This window comes from Peromyscus maniculatus, chromosome X, assembly GCF_049852395.1.
Source record: "Peromyscus maniculatus bairdii isolate BWxNUB_F1_BW_parent chromosome X, HU_Pman_BW_mat_3.1, whole genome shotgun sequence".
NCBI lineage: Eukaryota > Metazoa > Chordata > Mammalia > Rodentia > Cricetidae > Peromyscus > Peromyscus maniculatus.
In genome coordinates this window covers 51,646,339-51,664,565 of record NC_134875.1, presented here as the reverse complement: position 1 = coordinate 51,664,565, position 18,227 = coordinate 51,646,339, and the positions used below count along the sequence as shown (strand labels likewise).

General features: G+C 36.1%; 1 protein-coding gene across 4 annotated transcripts in view; it reads left to right on the top strand.

Annotated features, from left to right (window-relative positions):
• Positions 1–17,978, top strand: part of Tbc1d8b (TBC1 domain family member 8B) — an 80,729-nt gene extending 62,751 nt beyond the window's left edge. For 3 of the 4 annotated variants that reach the window (XM_006970318.4, XM_015992345.3, XM_015992354.3), the window contains 7 exons: positions 3,560–3,628; positions 3,785–4,025; positions 5,466–5,531; positions 7,481–7,564; positions 12,043–12,099; positions 14,013–14,110; positions 15,482–17,978. In XM_006970318.4, coding sequence (XP_006970380.1) covers positions 3,560–3,628; positions 3,785–4,025; positions 5,466–5,531; positions 7,481–7,564; positions 12,043–12,099; positions 14,013–14,110; positions 15,482–15,874 — 1,008 coding nt within the window. In that variant the 3' untranslated portion in view covers positions 15,875–17,978. The remainder of the gene's footprint in view (positions 1–3,559; positions 3,629–3,784; positions 4,026–5,465; positions 5,532–7,480; positions 7,565–12,042; positions 12,100–14,012; positions 14,111–15,481) is intronic. The other variant, XM_076562256.1, reaches the window with a different exon arrangement.
• Positions 17,979–18,227: the final 249 nt, after the last annotated feature.

Here is an 18,227-nt window from a genome sequence, read left to right as displayed (position 1 = left end):
ATAACCAAAATGCAATCCAGCTTTGGATCAATACGATCCATGTGCCCTTCATGCACTTTCTTTTCTACCAAGGCCAATTTGTTCTCAGCTTCAGGTGATAATTCTCTTGGACTATTTAAGTCCTTGTCACCTTCTAAGGTTTTGAACAAATTAGTCAGTTCATCATTTTTTACCCCAACAATAGTTCGTAGATGAGAAATATCTCCAAATAATCTTTGAAAGTCATTAAGAGTCTGTAGTCTATCTCTCCTAATTTGCACCTTTTGGGGTCTAATTTTTTGTAGCTCTATTTTATATCCTAAATAATTAATAGAATCTCCTCTTTGTATCTTTTCAGGAGCAATTTGTAATCCCCAGCAAGGCAAAATTTTCTTTACTTCTTCAAACATTCTTTCTAAAGTATCTGCATTAGAGTCAGCTAGTAAAATATCATCCATATAATGATAAATTATAGATTTAGGAAACTTTTTATGTATCACTTCCAATGGCTGTTGCACAAAATATTGGCACAGAGTTGGGCTATTCAACATTCCCTGTGGGAGGACCCTCCATTGAAATCTTTTAACCGGTTGAGAATTATTATAAGTAGGCACTGTGAAAGCAAATCTTTCTTTGTCTTTTTCTTGTAAGGGTATTGAAAAGAAACAGTCTTTTAAATCAATAACTATGAGAGGCCATCCTTTTTGGTAACAGAGTAGGCAAAGGCATCCCAGATTGTAGAGAGCCCATTGGCTGAGTTCCTTTGTTAATTGCTCTAAGGTCTGTTACCATTCTCCATTTACCAGATTTCTTTTTAATAACAAATACAGGAGAATTCCAAGGGCTGGTTGATTCTTCAATATGCTGAGCATTTAACTGTTCTTCTACCAGCTCTTCTAAAGCCTGGAGTTTCTCTCTTGTTAAAGGCCATTTACTGCATACCTCATGGTTTGCTCAGCCTGCTTTCTTCTAGAACCCAGGGGTATTCCCACCCACAGTAGGCTATACTCTCCCCCATCAATCACTAATTAAGAAAATGCCTTAGAGGCTTCCCTGCCTACATGTGGAGAAATTTTCTCAATTGTGGTTCCCTCCTCTCTAATAACTTTAGATTGTGTCAAGTTGAAATAAAACTAAGCCACACATCGGCCTTAAATATTTCATGGATTTTTCATAATTCCATTTTGTGACTAAAATGAATGAGATTTTTTCTTTACATTTTCCAATTACTTATTTGTGTAAGTGTGAAAGCTCTTGATTTGAGTTTCTTGCATTTTGTTGTGGTCACAACACTGGCTGACTGTTTGTACCATCTTAATACTGACTTTTTTGGTGTCCTAAATAGAGAGTGTATAATTTCCAGTGCTAAGAATTTTGACCCTTGCTAATAAGTATGCTTCTTTTCTTTTGTGTGTATATTACCTTATGATCTTGAAACCTTGAAGAAATATTGAATAATAACAGTAGAAGTTGGCCTTTTAGTCTTATTTCTAAATTTAATAGAGATGCCTCTCCTATTTTATTGCTATTGATTTTGGAAGGATGTCCTTTATTAAACTAAGGAAGTTTTATTAAGTTTCTGGGCTGAAAGGATTAAGATGAAGCTCAGTAGTAGATGCTTGCACACAGATTTCTAACTGAAATGGAAACAATTCTTTGTAAAAATTCATAGTGAGTTAGTTTTTTAAATTATCGAAAGTTAACTTTGATAGAATGACTTTCATATCTTGAGATTTTATGTCTTTTTACTTTATTAATATAGTAAATTTTATTAAAGAATTATTTGAATTCCAGAAACAGAAGAGACATTGCCAAATTCTTTCTATGAGGCCACAAACACGCTGATACCCAAACTACACAAAGATCCAACAAAGAAAGAGAATTACAGACCAATTTCACTCATGAACATAGATGCAAAATACTCAATAAAATACTGATGAACCGAATCCAAGAACACATCAAAAAGATCATTCACCATGACCATCCCAGAGATGCAGAGATGGTTCAGCATATGAAAATCTGTCAATGCAATACATCATATAAACAAACTGAAAGAAAAACATGATCATCTCATTAGATGCTGAAAAAGCCTTTGACAAAATCCAATACCCCTTCACGATAAAAATCTTGGAAAGATCAGGGATACAAGGAACATACCTAAACATACAATATATAGCAAGCCAATTGCCAGCATCAAATTAAATGGAGATAAACAATAAAAGGCATTTATTTTTTTTTAAATTTTATATAAGAGATTTTCTAGTCGTTTTACATATCAGCCACAGATTCCCAGTCCTCCCTCCTCCCACTCCCCAGGCCTCCCCCCCCCCAATTCATCCCCCATTCCCACCTCCTCCAAGGCAAGGTCTCCCCTGGGGAGTCAGCCCAGCCTGGTAGATTCAGAAGAAAAGGCATTTTTAAATGAACCTTTTGGCTATAATATCTATTCATGTTCTATTTTGATAATTTGACTAAATAGTTTAGCAAGGTTCTCTGCATCTGTGTTAAAATTACATTGATTTCAGAATTTCTTTTGCTTTTTTAGAGACATGGTCTCAGTGTATAGCCCTAGCTAGCCAGACTGTCCTGAAACTCAGAGAGCTGCCTAATTTTGCCTCCCAAGTATTACGATCCAAGGTGTGTGCCACCATGCCCAGTTAAGAATTTCTTTTTTTGTGAATGCTAATTTTTATATCAATTTTGCTTATGTTACATAATAAATTTTGTAGTAAACTCCTGTTTTCTATGCTCTGAAATACTTTAGAGTTAACCATTATTAGAAAGCCTGAGAAAACAAGCCTAGGAATCCTTTTAAGTATGCTGATGTCTGGTGATAGCAGCTCTTTGGTTACCATTTCTGTTCTCTCTATTCAAATTGTTTGCACATTGAGTTAATTTTGGCGACATGTTTCCCAAGGGAATTATTTATTTTATCTCAATTTTCAGATATATTTGCATACCACTTTGGAGTTCATTTAATAGATATTAAATGCTGCATTCTGTATGATGGACACCTTAATGACTTCTCTATCCATCTTTATATGTTATCCTTTTTAATTTCTTGTTACATTTATTTATTGGAGGGGTGGACTCATGTGCCATAGCATCCATGTGGAAGCCAGAGTACAAATTATGACATTTGGTTCTCTCTCCATGGGTCCCTGGGACTGAACTCAGGTCCTCAGTCTTGGTATCAAGTACCTTTATGCACTGAGCCATTTTTGTCAGCCCACATACTATACCCTTCTTCTCACTGATGTTTATTTATGATATCTTTTATCACACCAAGGTCTATTTTACTTTTTCAATTAATTGACAAAGTATTAATAAATAGTCTAACACTATATAATGATAGTACACTAAAGTCAAGTAGGAGTTATATCAGAAACACAAGATTAATTCAATAATTTAAAAAAATCAAGAAATAACTTGGCAGTTGTTAATAGAGCTGCAATAATAATTGATACGTAGGTTTAAAAAAAGAAAGAAAATATCTTCTTATAGTGGAAAACTTCAAGTGAATTCAAAGACTTCTTAAAATGAAATGTTACAGTCTAAATTGCTTTTAATCTTTTTAAAGTTGCGTGTTGTATCACAAGATGTGAAAATGAATCTTCAGGAATTGGATGAACTTTATGTCATTTTTAAGGTACGGTTGTTCCTTTTTAATGAAGTCTAATCTTTTAGCAGAATTTTATTGCAATTACTGTTAAATATTTTTTAAGTTTTAACAGACATATTTAGAAAAAAATCTTTTACTTTTTTTCTGATCTAATGACTTTCCTTTTTGATTTGTTTTTCATAGAAAGAGCTGTTTATATCTTGTTATTGGTATTTGAGTTGTCCAGGATTGAAGCATCATGACCCCAGCCTGTCATATTTGGAACAATATCAGATTGACTGCCAGCAGTTCAGAGTGTTGTATCACTTGTTGAGTCCCTGGGCTCACTCTGCAAACAGAGACTCGCTAGCCTTATGGACATTCAGATTATTGGATGAAAACTCTGACTGCCTTATAAACTTCAAAGAATTCTCCTCTGCAATTGGTAGGCTGATGCCCTTCAACTTTCTAAAGCAAAACATAAATATCTTCCCTATCCCCGCAAAATATTCCCTACCACCCAAAAATATTTTATACTACCGCCTATTATTGCTAGCTTAGGCAGATTATTTCACTTTGGATTACATTGTCTTCAGGTTTAGTAATTACGAGGCTTTTTAAAAATGTGCATTGAAGTTTTGCCTACATGTATGTCTGTGTGAAGATATTGGATCACCTGGAACTAGAGCTACGGACAGTTGTGAGCTGCCATGTGGGTGTTGGGAATTGAACCCAGATCCTCTGGAAGAGGATTCAGTGTTCTTAACCACTGAGCTATCTCTCTAGGCCCACATATTAGTTTCTTTTTGCCCCAACCCTCTCAAGGAAGCAAGCTGTGAGATGCGGATGGTTTAATGGTTTAACAGGAAGGAAAAGAATATCCAGGATTTTTTCACACCAGATAGATAGATGCAATAGAAGGATTTTCCCCTTGGGTAAAAATCTAACTACATGGCCTAGATAAGTAACACAGAAATACTAAACAAATGAGTTGTGCCTATAGTTGCTATGTTATAGATTTTGTTCCCTTTTTTTCATATCCCCAGCAATGATTTCTTTTCACAGATTATCTTGAAGAGCAGTTCTTTCCTCAAATGAATCGTAAGGCCTCATTCAAAAGAAAAAGGGAAATATGAGATTGGGAGAAAGGAGCTAGTGAAGAGAGCATGCTATTCCCCTAGTGGAGTGTTTCAGCTATATGCTTGAAAGAGAAGATCTTACTGATTGAATAGTTAACCGTTAGCTCAAGAAACATCATGTTGCTGGGCGGTGGTGGCGCACGCCTTTAATCCCAGCACTTGGGAGGCAGAGCCAGGTGGATCTCTGTGAGTTCGAGGCCAGCCTGGTCTACAGAGTGAGATCCAGGACAGGCATTAAAACTACACAGAGAAACCCTGTCTCGAAAAAAACCTAAATAAATAAATAAATAAATAAATAAATAAATAAATAAATAAATAAATAAATAAATAAATAAATAAATAAATAAAAAGAAACACCATGTTGCTGGGTAGTGGTGGTGCACGCCTTTAATCCCAGCACTCAGGAGGCAGAGGCAGGTGGAGCTCTGTGAGTTCGAGGCCAACCTGGTCTACAGAGTGAGATCCAGGACAGCCAGGGCTGTTAGAGAAACCCTGTCTTGAAAAGCCAAGAAAAAAAAGGAGAGGAAAGAGAAGGAGGGAGGGAGGGAAGCAAGGGAAGGAAAGGAAGGAAGGAAAAGGGGAAGGAAAGGGAAGGGAAGGGAAAGGAAAAGGAAAGAAAAGAAAGAAGGAAAGAAAGATTATGTTTTGATCCTAATTCCTGGCTACTGTCTGCATATTAATCACTTTGGTTGGAATTGGTTGAATGTTTAGATACATGAGTTTTTTAACTGAATTTTGTTGAACAGATGTAATGTACAATGGAAGTTTTACTGAGAAGCTTAAGCTGCTTTTTAAACTGCATATTCCTCCAGGTAAGAATTTAACCGTCTTTAATGGTATATAGTAAGAGTTCATTCCATTGTAACAGGCATTGTGGCACATATAATTTCATTTTAACAAATAAAACAATCTTTCACATAATATAAGGTTATTGTTTCATTGTGGCCATCAAGTAATATCACAAGTATTTTTGCTGGTGTAGATATAGATACCTAGGGAATGAAATCTATGGAAGAGATTCTGTATAACAGGTGGATCCTCAGTTTCCTGTTAGTAGGCATTTATTTATTTATATATGTATGTATAGATATATGCCATTTGAGATAGCGTCTCAGTGTATGTCCCAGACTGACTTCAGCCTCAGAAGTGCAAAGATAACAGGCATGTGCCACCATGTCCTGCTAGTTATCTCTTAAATGATAGCTTGTGCAAGAAATTCTGTGTCATTGAAATATTAGCCGGGTGGCAGTGAGCACGCCTTTAATCCCAGCACTCGGGAGGCAGAGGCAGGCAGATCTTTGTGAGTTCGAGGCCAGCCTGGTCTACAAAGTGAGTTCCAGGAAAGGTGCAAAACTACACAGAGAAACCCTGTCTCGAAAAACAAACAAAACAAAGCAAAACAAAATATTGAGATGATGTTGAATTTCTGCTGTCATCGTCATTAGGATAAAGATTCACTTTAGGCAGATTACTATACTTGCAAGTGGGTACAAATTAGCATGTGCTGTGTCACAACATTCACTTGACACCCAATGTTAACCTTAGGCCTCCACATGCATGCATGGGCTCACACATAAAATGTATTTTTTATGCAGTCTCTTATTTTAACCTCATAGTTTTTGAAATATTTTTATTATCCTTCCAATTTTTGCAAAAAGGAGACTGAGGGTCAGGGAGGTTCAATTATGTGCCAGATATCACATCGTTAATATGAGATCCATCCGACTCCAGAGTTCTTTTTCCTGTTCTATGATACTTCTTCAAAGTCACCATGCTCTTCCAATTTTCATAGATTTTTTTCACTGTCCTTAAGATTATTTCCCAACACATCCCTACTCTGAAAATATTGTGAAAAGTAGCTTGTATTTGGTAATTCATAAAATTGAATAACACCTCATAATTTGTCTAAGTCTCTCCCTGGCTCCATTTTAAAGCTTTTTTTTTTTTAAGGCTTTTCAGGTTAGCAAGGAATCATTATTTATCAGACCAAAAAACTAAAGCCACCTTTAACCCTTCAGACCCAAATCACAAACACAGCATTAAAAACAAAAGACAAACCACATAATAATTGAATTATAACAATAGATTTGATTGGATTACTTTACCATTGGAATATTTAAATTGCCCATTTCTTACATTGTTGGCCGAGGGACTGGAAGTAGGACTGTGAAACAGGATGAAATATAAACTAGGAAACACTGGGTTTCTGTGGGATAGCATGGGGAAACAGTACAACACTCAGCTTCGTGTTTTCCTTGCTAGTGCGGGAATTGTAAGTTTTAAGATTTCATCTTCAAACATAATCTAAACATCAGATTTTCTTCTTTCAATTCGTAGTGACTCTCAGAAAACTACTAAAAAGCAAGTAGGTTACCCATGCTCCCATAGATGGCCCTTGGCATCAAATGGACTCAGGGGGTTTTATAAAAGAGCCCATGAAATTAGAAGGGAATAATGGTAGTGGAAGAGGGACTGCAGGGGAGGAAATGAGGGGATGGCTTTGATCAAATATAGTATATGCATATAGGAAGTTCTTAAGCAATAAAAAGGAAGACAAACAAGTAAGAGAAATCCTAGAACTCAGAGTGATCAAATGTTTATTTGCTACACGACAGAGCAGAGCAATGTTATTTCCGCATTTCTGTTTGTGCACATTTCTTAAACACTTCATCTAATGTATACTCTTCAGCTTGTCCGGGTGTAAGAACCACTTCTCTGTCCTTCATTGTTAGTAAATGTGATTTGGGTTATATGCTTTCAGCTTATACTGAAGTGGTGTCTAAGACTTCTTCAAAGGGCGATGAGCTTTCAACAGAAGAATTATTTTACTTCAGCCAGCTCCAGGGTAAATATTCATTGAAACTTGTAACTGAATTTGTGTTGTTTTGAGGTGAGTCTCAGATTTGTCTCAAACTCTTGGGTTGCAGTAATCATCCTGCCTCAGTCTCCCAGGTAGATAGGACTGTGGGCATCTTGATGATTGGCTACTTGTGGAGATCTTCTTGAATTAAAGTAACTGTACCTTTCACATTTTGATACTATAATAGCAGTTAGGGTAGTTCATAAATATTTGACTGACTAGACTGTGTTTAATACTTTTTATTTTTTGAAATAGCTTATTATTTAAAAGAAAGTATATATATATATTTTTGCTTTTAATTATATTAAAGAAATTTCTAGTCTGTATCAGACCATTTTTTCTTTCTTTTTTTATTATTAAGAAATTCTCTATTCTTTTTACATACCAACCACAGATCCCCCTCTCCTCCCTCCTCCCGTCCCCCAGCCTCCCCCCATCCCCCATTCTCGCCTCCTCCAAGGCAAGGTCTCCCATGGGGAGTCAGCAGAACCTGGTACATTCAGTTGAGGCAGGTCCAAGCCCCTACAAATGCACCAAGGCTGTGTGAGGCGTCCCACCATAGGCACTGGGCTCCAAAAAGCCAGCTCATGCCCTAGGGATGGGTCCTGATCCTACTGCCAGGGGGCCCCCTAAACAGTTCAAGCTAAACAACTGTCTTTCCTAGGCAGAGGGCCATGGGGGCTCCATAGCTATTGGTCCACATCTATTGGTCATGAGTTCCCACTAGTTTGGCCTGGTCATCTCTATATGTTTCCCCATCATGATCTTGATGTCCCTTGCTCATAGAATCTCTCCTCTCTCTCATGAACTGGACCCCTGGAGCTCAGCCTAGCACCCGGTCGTGGATTTCTGCATCTGCTTTTATCAGTTACTAGATGAAGGCTTTATGATGACAGTTAGGGTATTCACCAGTCTGATTACTGGAGTAGGCCACTTAAGGCACCCTCTCCACTATTGCTAGTAGTCTAAGGTGGGGTCATCCTTGTGGATTCCTGGGAACTTCCCTAGCACCCTGTTTCTGCCTATTCCCACGATGTCTTCGTTTATCATGGTATCTTTTTCCATGCTCTCCCACTCTGTCCCTGTTCCAACTCAAACCTCCCATTCCTTTATGTTCTCATCCCCCATCCCCAGCCCTCGATTACCCCTCTCACCCCCATGTTTGCTCATGGAGATCTCATCTATTTCTCCTTCACAGGGCAAACCATGCGTCCCTTTAGGGTCCTCCTTGTTTCCTAGCTTCTCTGGAGCTGTGGGTTTGTGGTCTGGTTATCCTTTGCTTTACATCTAGTATCCACTTATGAGTGAATACATACCATGTTTGTCCTTCTGAGTCTGGGTTACCTCACTCAGGATGATATTTTCTAGTTCCACCCTTTGCCTGCAAATTTCATGATATCATTGTTTTTCTCTGCCGAGTAGTACTCCATTGTGTATATGTACCACATTTTCTTTATCCATTCTTCAGTTGACAGGCATCTAGGTTCTGGCTATTACAAATAATGCTGCTATGAACATTTTTGAGCATGTGTCCTTGTGGTATGACCTTATTGACCATGTCCTTTGCCCTACAAAAGTTTCTCAGTTTCAGGAGGTTCCATTTATTAATTGTTGTCCTTAGTGTCTGTGCTACTGGTGTTATACTTAGGAAGTGGATTTTGTCAAAGGCTTTTTCAGCATCTATCGAGATGATCATGTGGTTTATTTCTTTCAGTTTGTTTATATGTTGTATTGCATTGACAGATTTTCATATGTTGAACCATCCTTGCATCCCTGGGGTGAAGCCTAGTTGGTCATGGTGGATAATTTTTTGATGTGTTCTTAGATTCAGTTTGCCAATATTTTATTGAGTATTTTTGCATCAATGTTCATGAGGGAGATTGATCTGTAATTCTCTTGCTTTGTTGCATCTTTGTGTGGTTTGGGTATCAGGGTAACTGTAGCCTCATAAATGATTTTGGTAATGTTTCTTCTGTTTCTATTGTGTGGAACAATTTGAAGAGTGTTGGTATTAGCTCTCCATTGAAATTCTGGTAGAATTCTGCACTGAAACTATCTGGTCCTGGCCTTTTTTTTTGTTGGGAGACTTTTAATGACTGTTTCTATTTCCTTAGGAGTTATTGATCTGTTTAAATTGTTTATCTGGTCTTGATTTAACTTTGGTATATGGTACCAGAAAATTGTCCATTTCTTTTAGAAATGGAGTACAGGTATTGAGAGTTTTACTGCATATAATAGTCCGGGTTTGTATCCATGGTCTCTTACTGTTTGCATAACATCTGTCCAGGACCTTCTGGCTTTCAGAGTCTCCATTGAGAAGTCAGGCGTTATTCTGATGGGTCTGCCTTTATATGTTACTTGGCCTTTTTCCTTTGCAGCTCTTAATATTTTTTCTTTATTCTGTATGTTTAGTGGTTTGGTTATCATGTGGCGAGCTGACTTTTTTTTTTTTTTTATCCAGTCTATTTGGTATTCTGTAAGCTTCTTGTGTCTTTGTAGGCATTTTCTTCTCTAGGTTGGGAAAGTTTTCTTCTATGATTTTGTTGAATATATTTTCTGTGCCTTTGAGCTGGTATTCTTCTCCTTCTTCTATCCCTATTATTCTTAGGTTTGGTCCTTTCATGGTGTCCCAGATTTCCTGGCCATTTTGTGTTATGACTTTGTTGGCTTTAATGTTTTCTTTGACTGATAAATTTATTTCTACTATCATATCTTGAATGCCAGAGAATCTCTCTTCCATCTCTTGCATTCTGTTGGTTATGCTTGCATCTGTAGTTCTTGTTTGTTTACTCAGATTTTCCATTTCCTGCATTCCCTCAGTTTGTGTCTCCTTCAGTTTTCAAATCTTGAACTGTTTCCTTCACCTGTTGAATTGCCTTTTCTTTTCTTTCTTTTCTTTTCTTTTTTTTTTTTTTTTTGGCTTTCTTTAAGGGATTTATTGATTTCTTCCAATTTTTTATTTGTCTTTTTCTCGATTTCTTTAAGGGAATTTTTCTTTTCCTCTTTAAAGACCTCTATCATTGTCTTAAAGTCATTTTTAAGGTTTATTTCTTCTGCTTCTTCTGGGTTGGGATGTTCAGGTCTTGCTGATGTAGAACCACTATGTTCTGGTGGTGCCATATTGGTCTTTATGTTGTTGACTCTGTCTTTGCACTGGCATCTACCCATTTCTTCCTCCACTTGGTGCAAGCGGTGTCTGTGTCTGAGGGAGCTTCTCTTGGTCTAATTGATACCTTTGGTCCAATCAGAGCTCTTGTTTACTCAGAGGGTGGGTGGGTTTGAGGGGTGGTGTAGGGCTTGTAGGTTACAGGGCCTGGTGGGGGATGGTGGTAGTCCAGGCTGCCTGCAGGAGAGCTGCCTGCTGGCCTGAAACTGGGACTGCAATGAGTAGTGATGTAGAGGCACAGGGTTGTGCCCCTGGGCCCAAAGTCTAGAGGCTTGAGTGATTGGTTATGAGAGCAAAGACTCACCTCTTAGTCCAATCAGTGCTGGTGGACTGTCTCAAGGAGCAGCTGCAGTCTCGGAGGGTGGGTGGGTTGGGGGGCGACTTGTCTGTATCAGACCATTTTTATGTTTTAATAAAGGACAATGAAACTGGTAGAATCATCAATGATTTGTAAACCATAACTTTTGTTTAAATAGTGAATACTTAAAAATCAAGTATAAGATACAAGACTGCATCTGCTTTTCTCACATAAATTGGAAGTGATACATGCTTGTGTGTGTCTTTTGATTCATTTTTATAGGTATGTGGTCTTACAGAGAAAATTTATGTAACTGTTTGTTTACTATATATAAAGTGAGAATTACAAAACCTCAAAAACCATCTAAGTCTGCCTACTTTATGTGGAAGAGCACTGAGTACAGAAAGAAATAAATTGTACAGGATTTCACAATGAGTTATTGCCTTACTTGGGATGTGTGGCTTGGTCTTCAGACTCCCATTATGTGTGGGGCTTTCTTCCCAGTAATAAATCTTATATTTTATTTTATGTGCATTGGTGTTTTGCCATAGGTGTCAGGTCCCCTGAAACTGGAGTTACAGACAGGTGTGAGCTGCCATGTGGGTGCTGGGAATTGAACTTGGATCCTCTGGAAGAACAAGCCAGTTCTCTTAACCCCTGAGCCATCTCTCTTGCCCCATTTTTTTATATTTTATTTTACTAATAAATCTTAATTTGAAGGCAGTCAGATGGAGAAACTATCACTCAGAAGCAAATACTTAAATTTGATGTATTGCCCTCTAGATTTTTTTAACATTAATATACAGTGTTCTTTTCTTTTTCTATGAATATTTTTGATACTTTGCATTCTAATGTCAGGAGGTCAGGTCACATAAAATTGCTTTGGTGGGTCAAAAAATAGTAAGTGCTTATAAGTATACAAAATATTAGTTTACTAATATTTTGAAAAGATACTTTTTTAACATTTTACAATATGCAGTTGCCCTCTTTCCCCTTTAGTTTCCAAGCATGCAGATGGGAAGGAAACAGAATCAGGAAAAAATACCCCTGAAAAAGGTACTGTGATAAAAATCTGGGACTATCATTCAATTTATTAAATTTTTAATTCTATAAATAGTGATGGCTATAACGGGGGAGGAGGTAGAGCTCTTTAAAGGCTGTAGATTTGTCCTGATATGGTTTTTAGTTACATCATGTTACTGTAACAATTTATTATTTCTTCTTGTGATACTTACATCTCAGAAGTTATAAAAGTTTAATAGTAAATGATCCATATTCATTTTTATTATTTTAAAGATTTTATTTTAATTACAAATATAATAGGTAATCTTTGTGGCAGAAATTCAGACAGCATATAGGCTTTCTTACCCCCACACAAGCCCAATCAGAAGTAAAGACTGTCAACATTTTTGGCTATATCCTTTCACACTTGATTCTTTGTAAACATATTTAGACATCTCTCCTTTTAAAATATCTATAAACACTGTTCTACTGGGTGCTATTTTTTATTTTGTAATATATCATGGATAATTTTCCATCTCTATTCATTTTGATCTTCCTTTTGACTTTTAAAGAGAACAGAACATTTCATGATTTGGTTGCAACATAATTTGTTTCAATTACCAGCTCAATACTGGTGGACATTTAAGATGGTTCCAATTTTTTTTTCATTGCAAGCTGTGATGCCAAAAAAAATTAAACATGTAAATTTCAGGATAATTTAAAAATGTTTCTTTAAAATGAATATAAAAATATATAAATGCAGAGGAGTGTAAAAACATCTAATAAAGTAGTATGTACACTTGATATTTTGATAGAGACTATGAAATTATTCATTTAAAGCTCATCATTCTACACTTTAAAACATTTAGTTAAAAATAATTACTGAAGATTGTATTGGCTAATTTTTTTACTCTTTTGGGTCTTTGGGGGCCCTCTACCCATCTCACAAATATATACACAGAGGCATATTGTGCCAGTTCTTAGCTTGGCTTATTTCTAGCCAGCTTTTCTTAAATTATCCCAACTACATTTTGCCTCTGGTCTTTTTATCTTTCTCTATTCTATATACCTTTACTTCTTACTCCATGGCTTGCTGTGTAGCTAGGTGGCTGGTCCCTGGAGTCCTCCTTCTCCTTCTCTCATTCCTTGATCTTCTCTTCCCAGATCTCTCCTCCTATGTATTCTCTGTGCCTGCCAGCCCTGCCTATCCTTTCTCCTGCCTAGCTACTTGCCATTGCTACTTGCCATTCAGCTCTTTATTAGACTAATCAGGTGTTATAGATAGGCAAAGTAACACAGCTTCACAGATAAATAAATGCAACATAAAAATGCAACACATCTTTGCATCATTAAACAAATGTTCCACAGCATAAACAAATATAACATATCTTCAACTAATATTCCATGACAGAAGATCTAGTTGAACATAACTCCTCCAGTATTTTACCCAGTTTTCATGAAAATTTAAATAAGAATTGCAAGGTCACACAAATATCATCTTCACTGAACCCTTTAAACAAATGAATAAATAAGTAGTGTTTTCAATTTTTGAAAAGAGCCACCATTAACCACTTTCAGATGTACATATGAAGAACTCAATATAGAAAAGATTAAGCATAGAAGGATGTATGAATATGACTACATGACACACATGACTACATTTATTGTCATGTAGTCATACTCATATACTCATGTATATCTAAATACATCATTTTAACCCCCTTTTTTTCTGTATTTTTGCTATTCCCCAAGTTTCCCAAAGTGAAAGCTTTGGTCTAAGTGGAAGTGGAGAATGTATTCTGAAAGCCAATGAGTGAGATCAAAGCTAAATTCAGATTATATCCTGGACTGAAAGAGATGGGCTCTTTTATGTCAGAGAAATCTCTCTCAATTTTAGTTATTCTTTTTGAGATTTTGGGAAATGTTATGAGTTGTTCATTATAAAATTGCTTGTTTCTTTCATTCAGGCAAAGGAAAAATTGATATTCAAGCCTATTTAAGTCAATGGCAAGATGAGCTTCTTAAAAAAGAAGAAAACATTAAAGATTTACCAAGAATGAATCAGGTATAGAATTTTCCAAGTGAAAATTCTTAATTTTTTTTTGTTAATATGAGTACATGAAGCCCATGGTTCAGTCACCAATACCACAAAAGAAAGGGAAAGAACTTATATACTATTACAAAAATAGTTTAGTAATCTAGAGGTTATCATCTTTATAAGATTCAGCTAATCATGAAAGATGTGAACAAAATTTTTGAATTATTTTATACCTTAAACATTTAAATGTATTTAGTGTTTCTATAGAAAATTTTGTATATATAACATATCTCAACATTAAATATATACATGTATTAAGTAGTCATTTAGTTAGTGCCTACCCGATGTCAAATCTATTGCTAGTTACTAAGAAATTACTAAGAGAAATTTCACTGGAATCCCCAATGATCTTGTATTTGACACTGCATGGGCAATAGTAAGGACTAGTGTAGACATTATTTAAATTGATCTCTTTCTTATACATTGCCCACATGTTCTTATAGTCTTAAAAGAAAGGCTCGTTGATGCAGATACTGAAGTTCCCTGGAACTTTACCAAAATGAAACTATCAAGTAGCTTAGAGGGTTTTAATGGACTTTCCAGTTTGAGAGTAAAATAAATGCTTTATAAAATAAACCAATTTGCGATATTTATTCTAAAATCATTATATATGAACAGAAGTATAAAAGGAAGGAGTAAAGCATTTTACATTATATTTTATGAGTCATTATTTTTACTTGTTTTATGTACATACCAACTTGTAAGGTTGGGCGGCTGAATTGGAGAACTCTTGGATTTGAATAACTTTTAAACTGACAGGTATTTTCTAGGAATATCTAAAATTATCTGGGGGCAGTTAGCAAAGTAACTAGATTCTCTTAACTTTGCCCCATTATCTGCCTTTAAAAACAAAGGGCTTTTCTGCACATCCAAAGGGCTTTCTTAGCGTTCTTGCACCCTAGTTAGGTCCCAAAGTCCTTCCTCCCTAATATTAACTCATCTTAGCCGAGTGTCCATTGCAGCCCTTTGATATCAAATGGAAGTCCTTAATCCTTTTCTTAAAATTGATTGATGAGAATTACATGGATGAAAATAGGGAAGTTTGCATAATCAAAATTATCGCCCAACAGTAAATAATACTGTCAAGTCAACAGCCAAGAATTAGTGTGGATGTAATAGTCTTCAGTTTGACAGTGTGTGAGAGGGCTTAAATGAAATGTTCTTCCATGGTTCATCTTTACCTTCCTAGAGCAAAGATGTGTCATGGAATTAGTCCTCAGTTCTATGGTGAAGGTTACATATTATAAATTTTTTACAGGATTCTATCCATTTCTAAGTTCCATTTATATTTACTAAGTCTAACGTTAAAATGTTATATTTCCAACTTGTGTCTTCTAGTCACAATTTATTCAGTTTTCAAAGACCCTGTATAATTTATTTCATGAGGACCCTGAAGAAGAGTCACTCTATCAAGCTATTGCTATTGTCACCAACCTTTTGCTCAGGATGGAAGAAGTTGGAAGGAAACTCCATAGCCCCACATCATCAGCCAAAGGATTCTCCAGGACAGCCGGTGATTCTGGACCCATTGAGGGGAATGCAGAGAGCAATGTGGAGAAAGATCCTTCTTCTCCCAGGGAAGAACATCAGTGGTCTTTTGCGTTCGAACAGATTCTTGCTTCCCTGTTAAATGAACCAGCCTTGGTGAGGTTTTTTGAGAGACCTTTAGATTTAAAAGCCAAGCTAGAGAATGTGAAAAGCTTCCAGTTAAGGTCTAGAACCAAGTTGTAAATCTCTGCCATTGTCAGGTTCCTGTACCATCTATCAGCTTGATTCCTGGGAATACTTGTCAGGGATATATTGCATTACTTATGTGCTTGAAGGCAAAAAAAAGAAAAAGAAAAAGAAAGAAAGATTCTCAGAAGCACAATGATTCGTTCCTTTGTATTAATTGCAGTTAAAAAGAAAACTCTCCCACTGTGTCACAAGATATACAGCTCAGTGGAACCACCAGAGGGCACCACCCTATCACTTTAGTGAGTCAGTTACAAATGTGTGCTGCCGTTTGCAGATTGCTGCTTTTTCCAAAGGTGGTGATGTGTTTATTAGTAGGACTGTTTTGGCATATTGGTAAACTTGGTTTTTCAAATTGCCCCAGTCCTGTAAAAACACATTAGAAAACTGGGCTTTAGAACTGTAGCCTTATCTAGGAAATTGCCCATTTAGGGCCTTGATTTCCAAGTTATGTAACTGGAAGTTTATTAACTTTTAAAACTTAATTTTCTTCAACACAGTAATATATGATTTTTTAAAGCAACTTCTGAATTCTCTGTTCTTGAGGGATTCAGACTTTGCTGGTTCACACTACTAACTCTGTTACTGGTAAACACAAATCAAGAAGTCTAAATTCTGGGCTGATATAAAGAAAAACATCTCTGGATTTAGACTTAAATAGAATAAAGCCAGCATTTTGAAAAGGTTAAGAAACAGTTCAGTTGATTGTATAGCTCTTTCATTTACAATCAGACAGAAATAGAAAATCTTTAGAGTGATGTTGTTTGTGCCATTTGTCTCAGAATGGCTTGTGATTGCTTGTGTCCGGCCTTATATTTTGAATTTTCATCACTTGTGTTTTCGTTCATAGTAGGTAGTGTAGAACAGTTACACTAAGACTGAATTGCTTTATTAGTCTGGCAAGCACATGAAGTATAGTTCACATGTTCTTACTAAGGTACTATGTAGAATTGCCAGCATCTACCTAAAAAGGTTTGACTCTGTGACTTAGCTGAGTAATTTTTACATACTTTATGCTTCTTCTAGGTCAGACATTACACGATAATCCATTTAAATATATATCGACTTTGATAGCACTTTAAAAAAAATCAAACCACGTGGACCTGTCCTGTCTTCTGCCATTCCTAGCAAGAGTAATTTATGGGGCAGAAATCACCCTGAGGAGCTTCTGTCTTCACACTAGACTTTGATTTCAAGCCCTCTGACTTGGCTAGAAGCAAAAAAATGAAAGGGTAGACCTCCTTTATGGTGACCAAGGAAGTCTCCCTGTCTGGGAAGGAACTGGTGTGATCAGCCTTGGGCAAGAATGTACTGTGAATACAACCTAGCACAGAGGGCTATGTCATGGAGCATATATTCTTTCCAATGAAAAACACTTTTCAAGTTGAGTCTTTAAAAATTCCTAAGTTGGATTTGGCCAAACACTGGTAGCATCTTTAAGATTTGATTATGCTCTTTTCAAGGAAATGACTACTTTAAAAAGATAATTTAGAACTAAGCCTTTCTGCTGTGATTCAGAATTTATTTGCTAAAATACGTCCCAATTTTCAATCTTAGTTAATAGTTTCTATGCGAACTGTCACATCTGCTATTATGTAATGATTGTTAAATTATACGACAAAAGCTCTAGAAAAACATATGGTCCATGCTTATATACAAAGGCACTGTTAGAAACACTTTGTTGAATATTTTGTCAGTTGTATTTACAACACATCCTTTCTTAAAGAATATGTTGTTAATTTTTGATATTATTTTAAAGTCAGAATAGTGAAGATTACTGAATATTGTATTTTAGCCTAGACTAATTAAAAATAAATACTTAAAAGAGATTTTTGAGTTTCAAGAAGATTATAAATGACGGCTAACAAGACAATGTATTTTCTGAGTCTGCAGGAGAGATGAGCTAAACACATTATAGTTTTATAGCTGCTGCCTTGTTAAGCAAATGAGTTGTTCCTAATATTCAAAATATTTTGTTGTGTCAAACTGGACCAGTGCATTATGATTTTTACATTAAATGTTATAAAGTGACTTTGTCTTTATACTTATAAAACTAAGTATTAAAATCTATTATATTAAATATGAAAATGTTTATTTAAAAGGTGAATGTCATTTATTATGAATTTTACTTGCACACAGCTTAAATATCCTTGAGGATGTCCTTTCTACATCAGTTTAGAGTCTAGATGCAAGAAAATTAGAATTCATTCTCAGTTAGTTGAGGCAAGAAACTGTTTCTTACTGGATATTAAGTGGCTTGTGTCATTATTAGAAGGACGAACTTAGTGAAACTTTCAAAAGAAGATTTAAGGCCACAGCACTCCCAGGATACCAGGGAAGTTGCTGATTC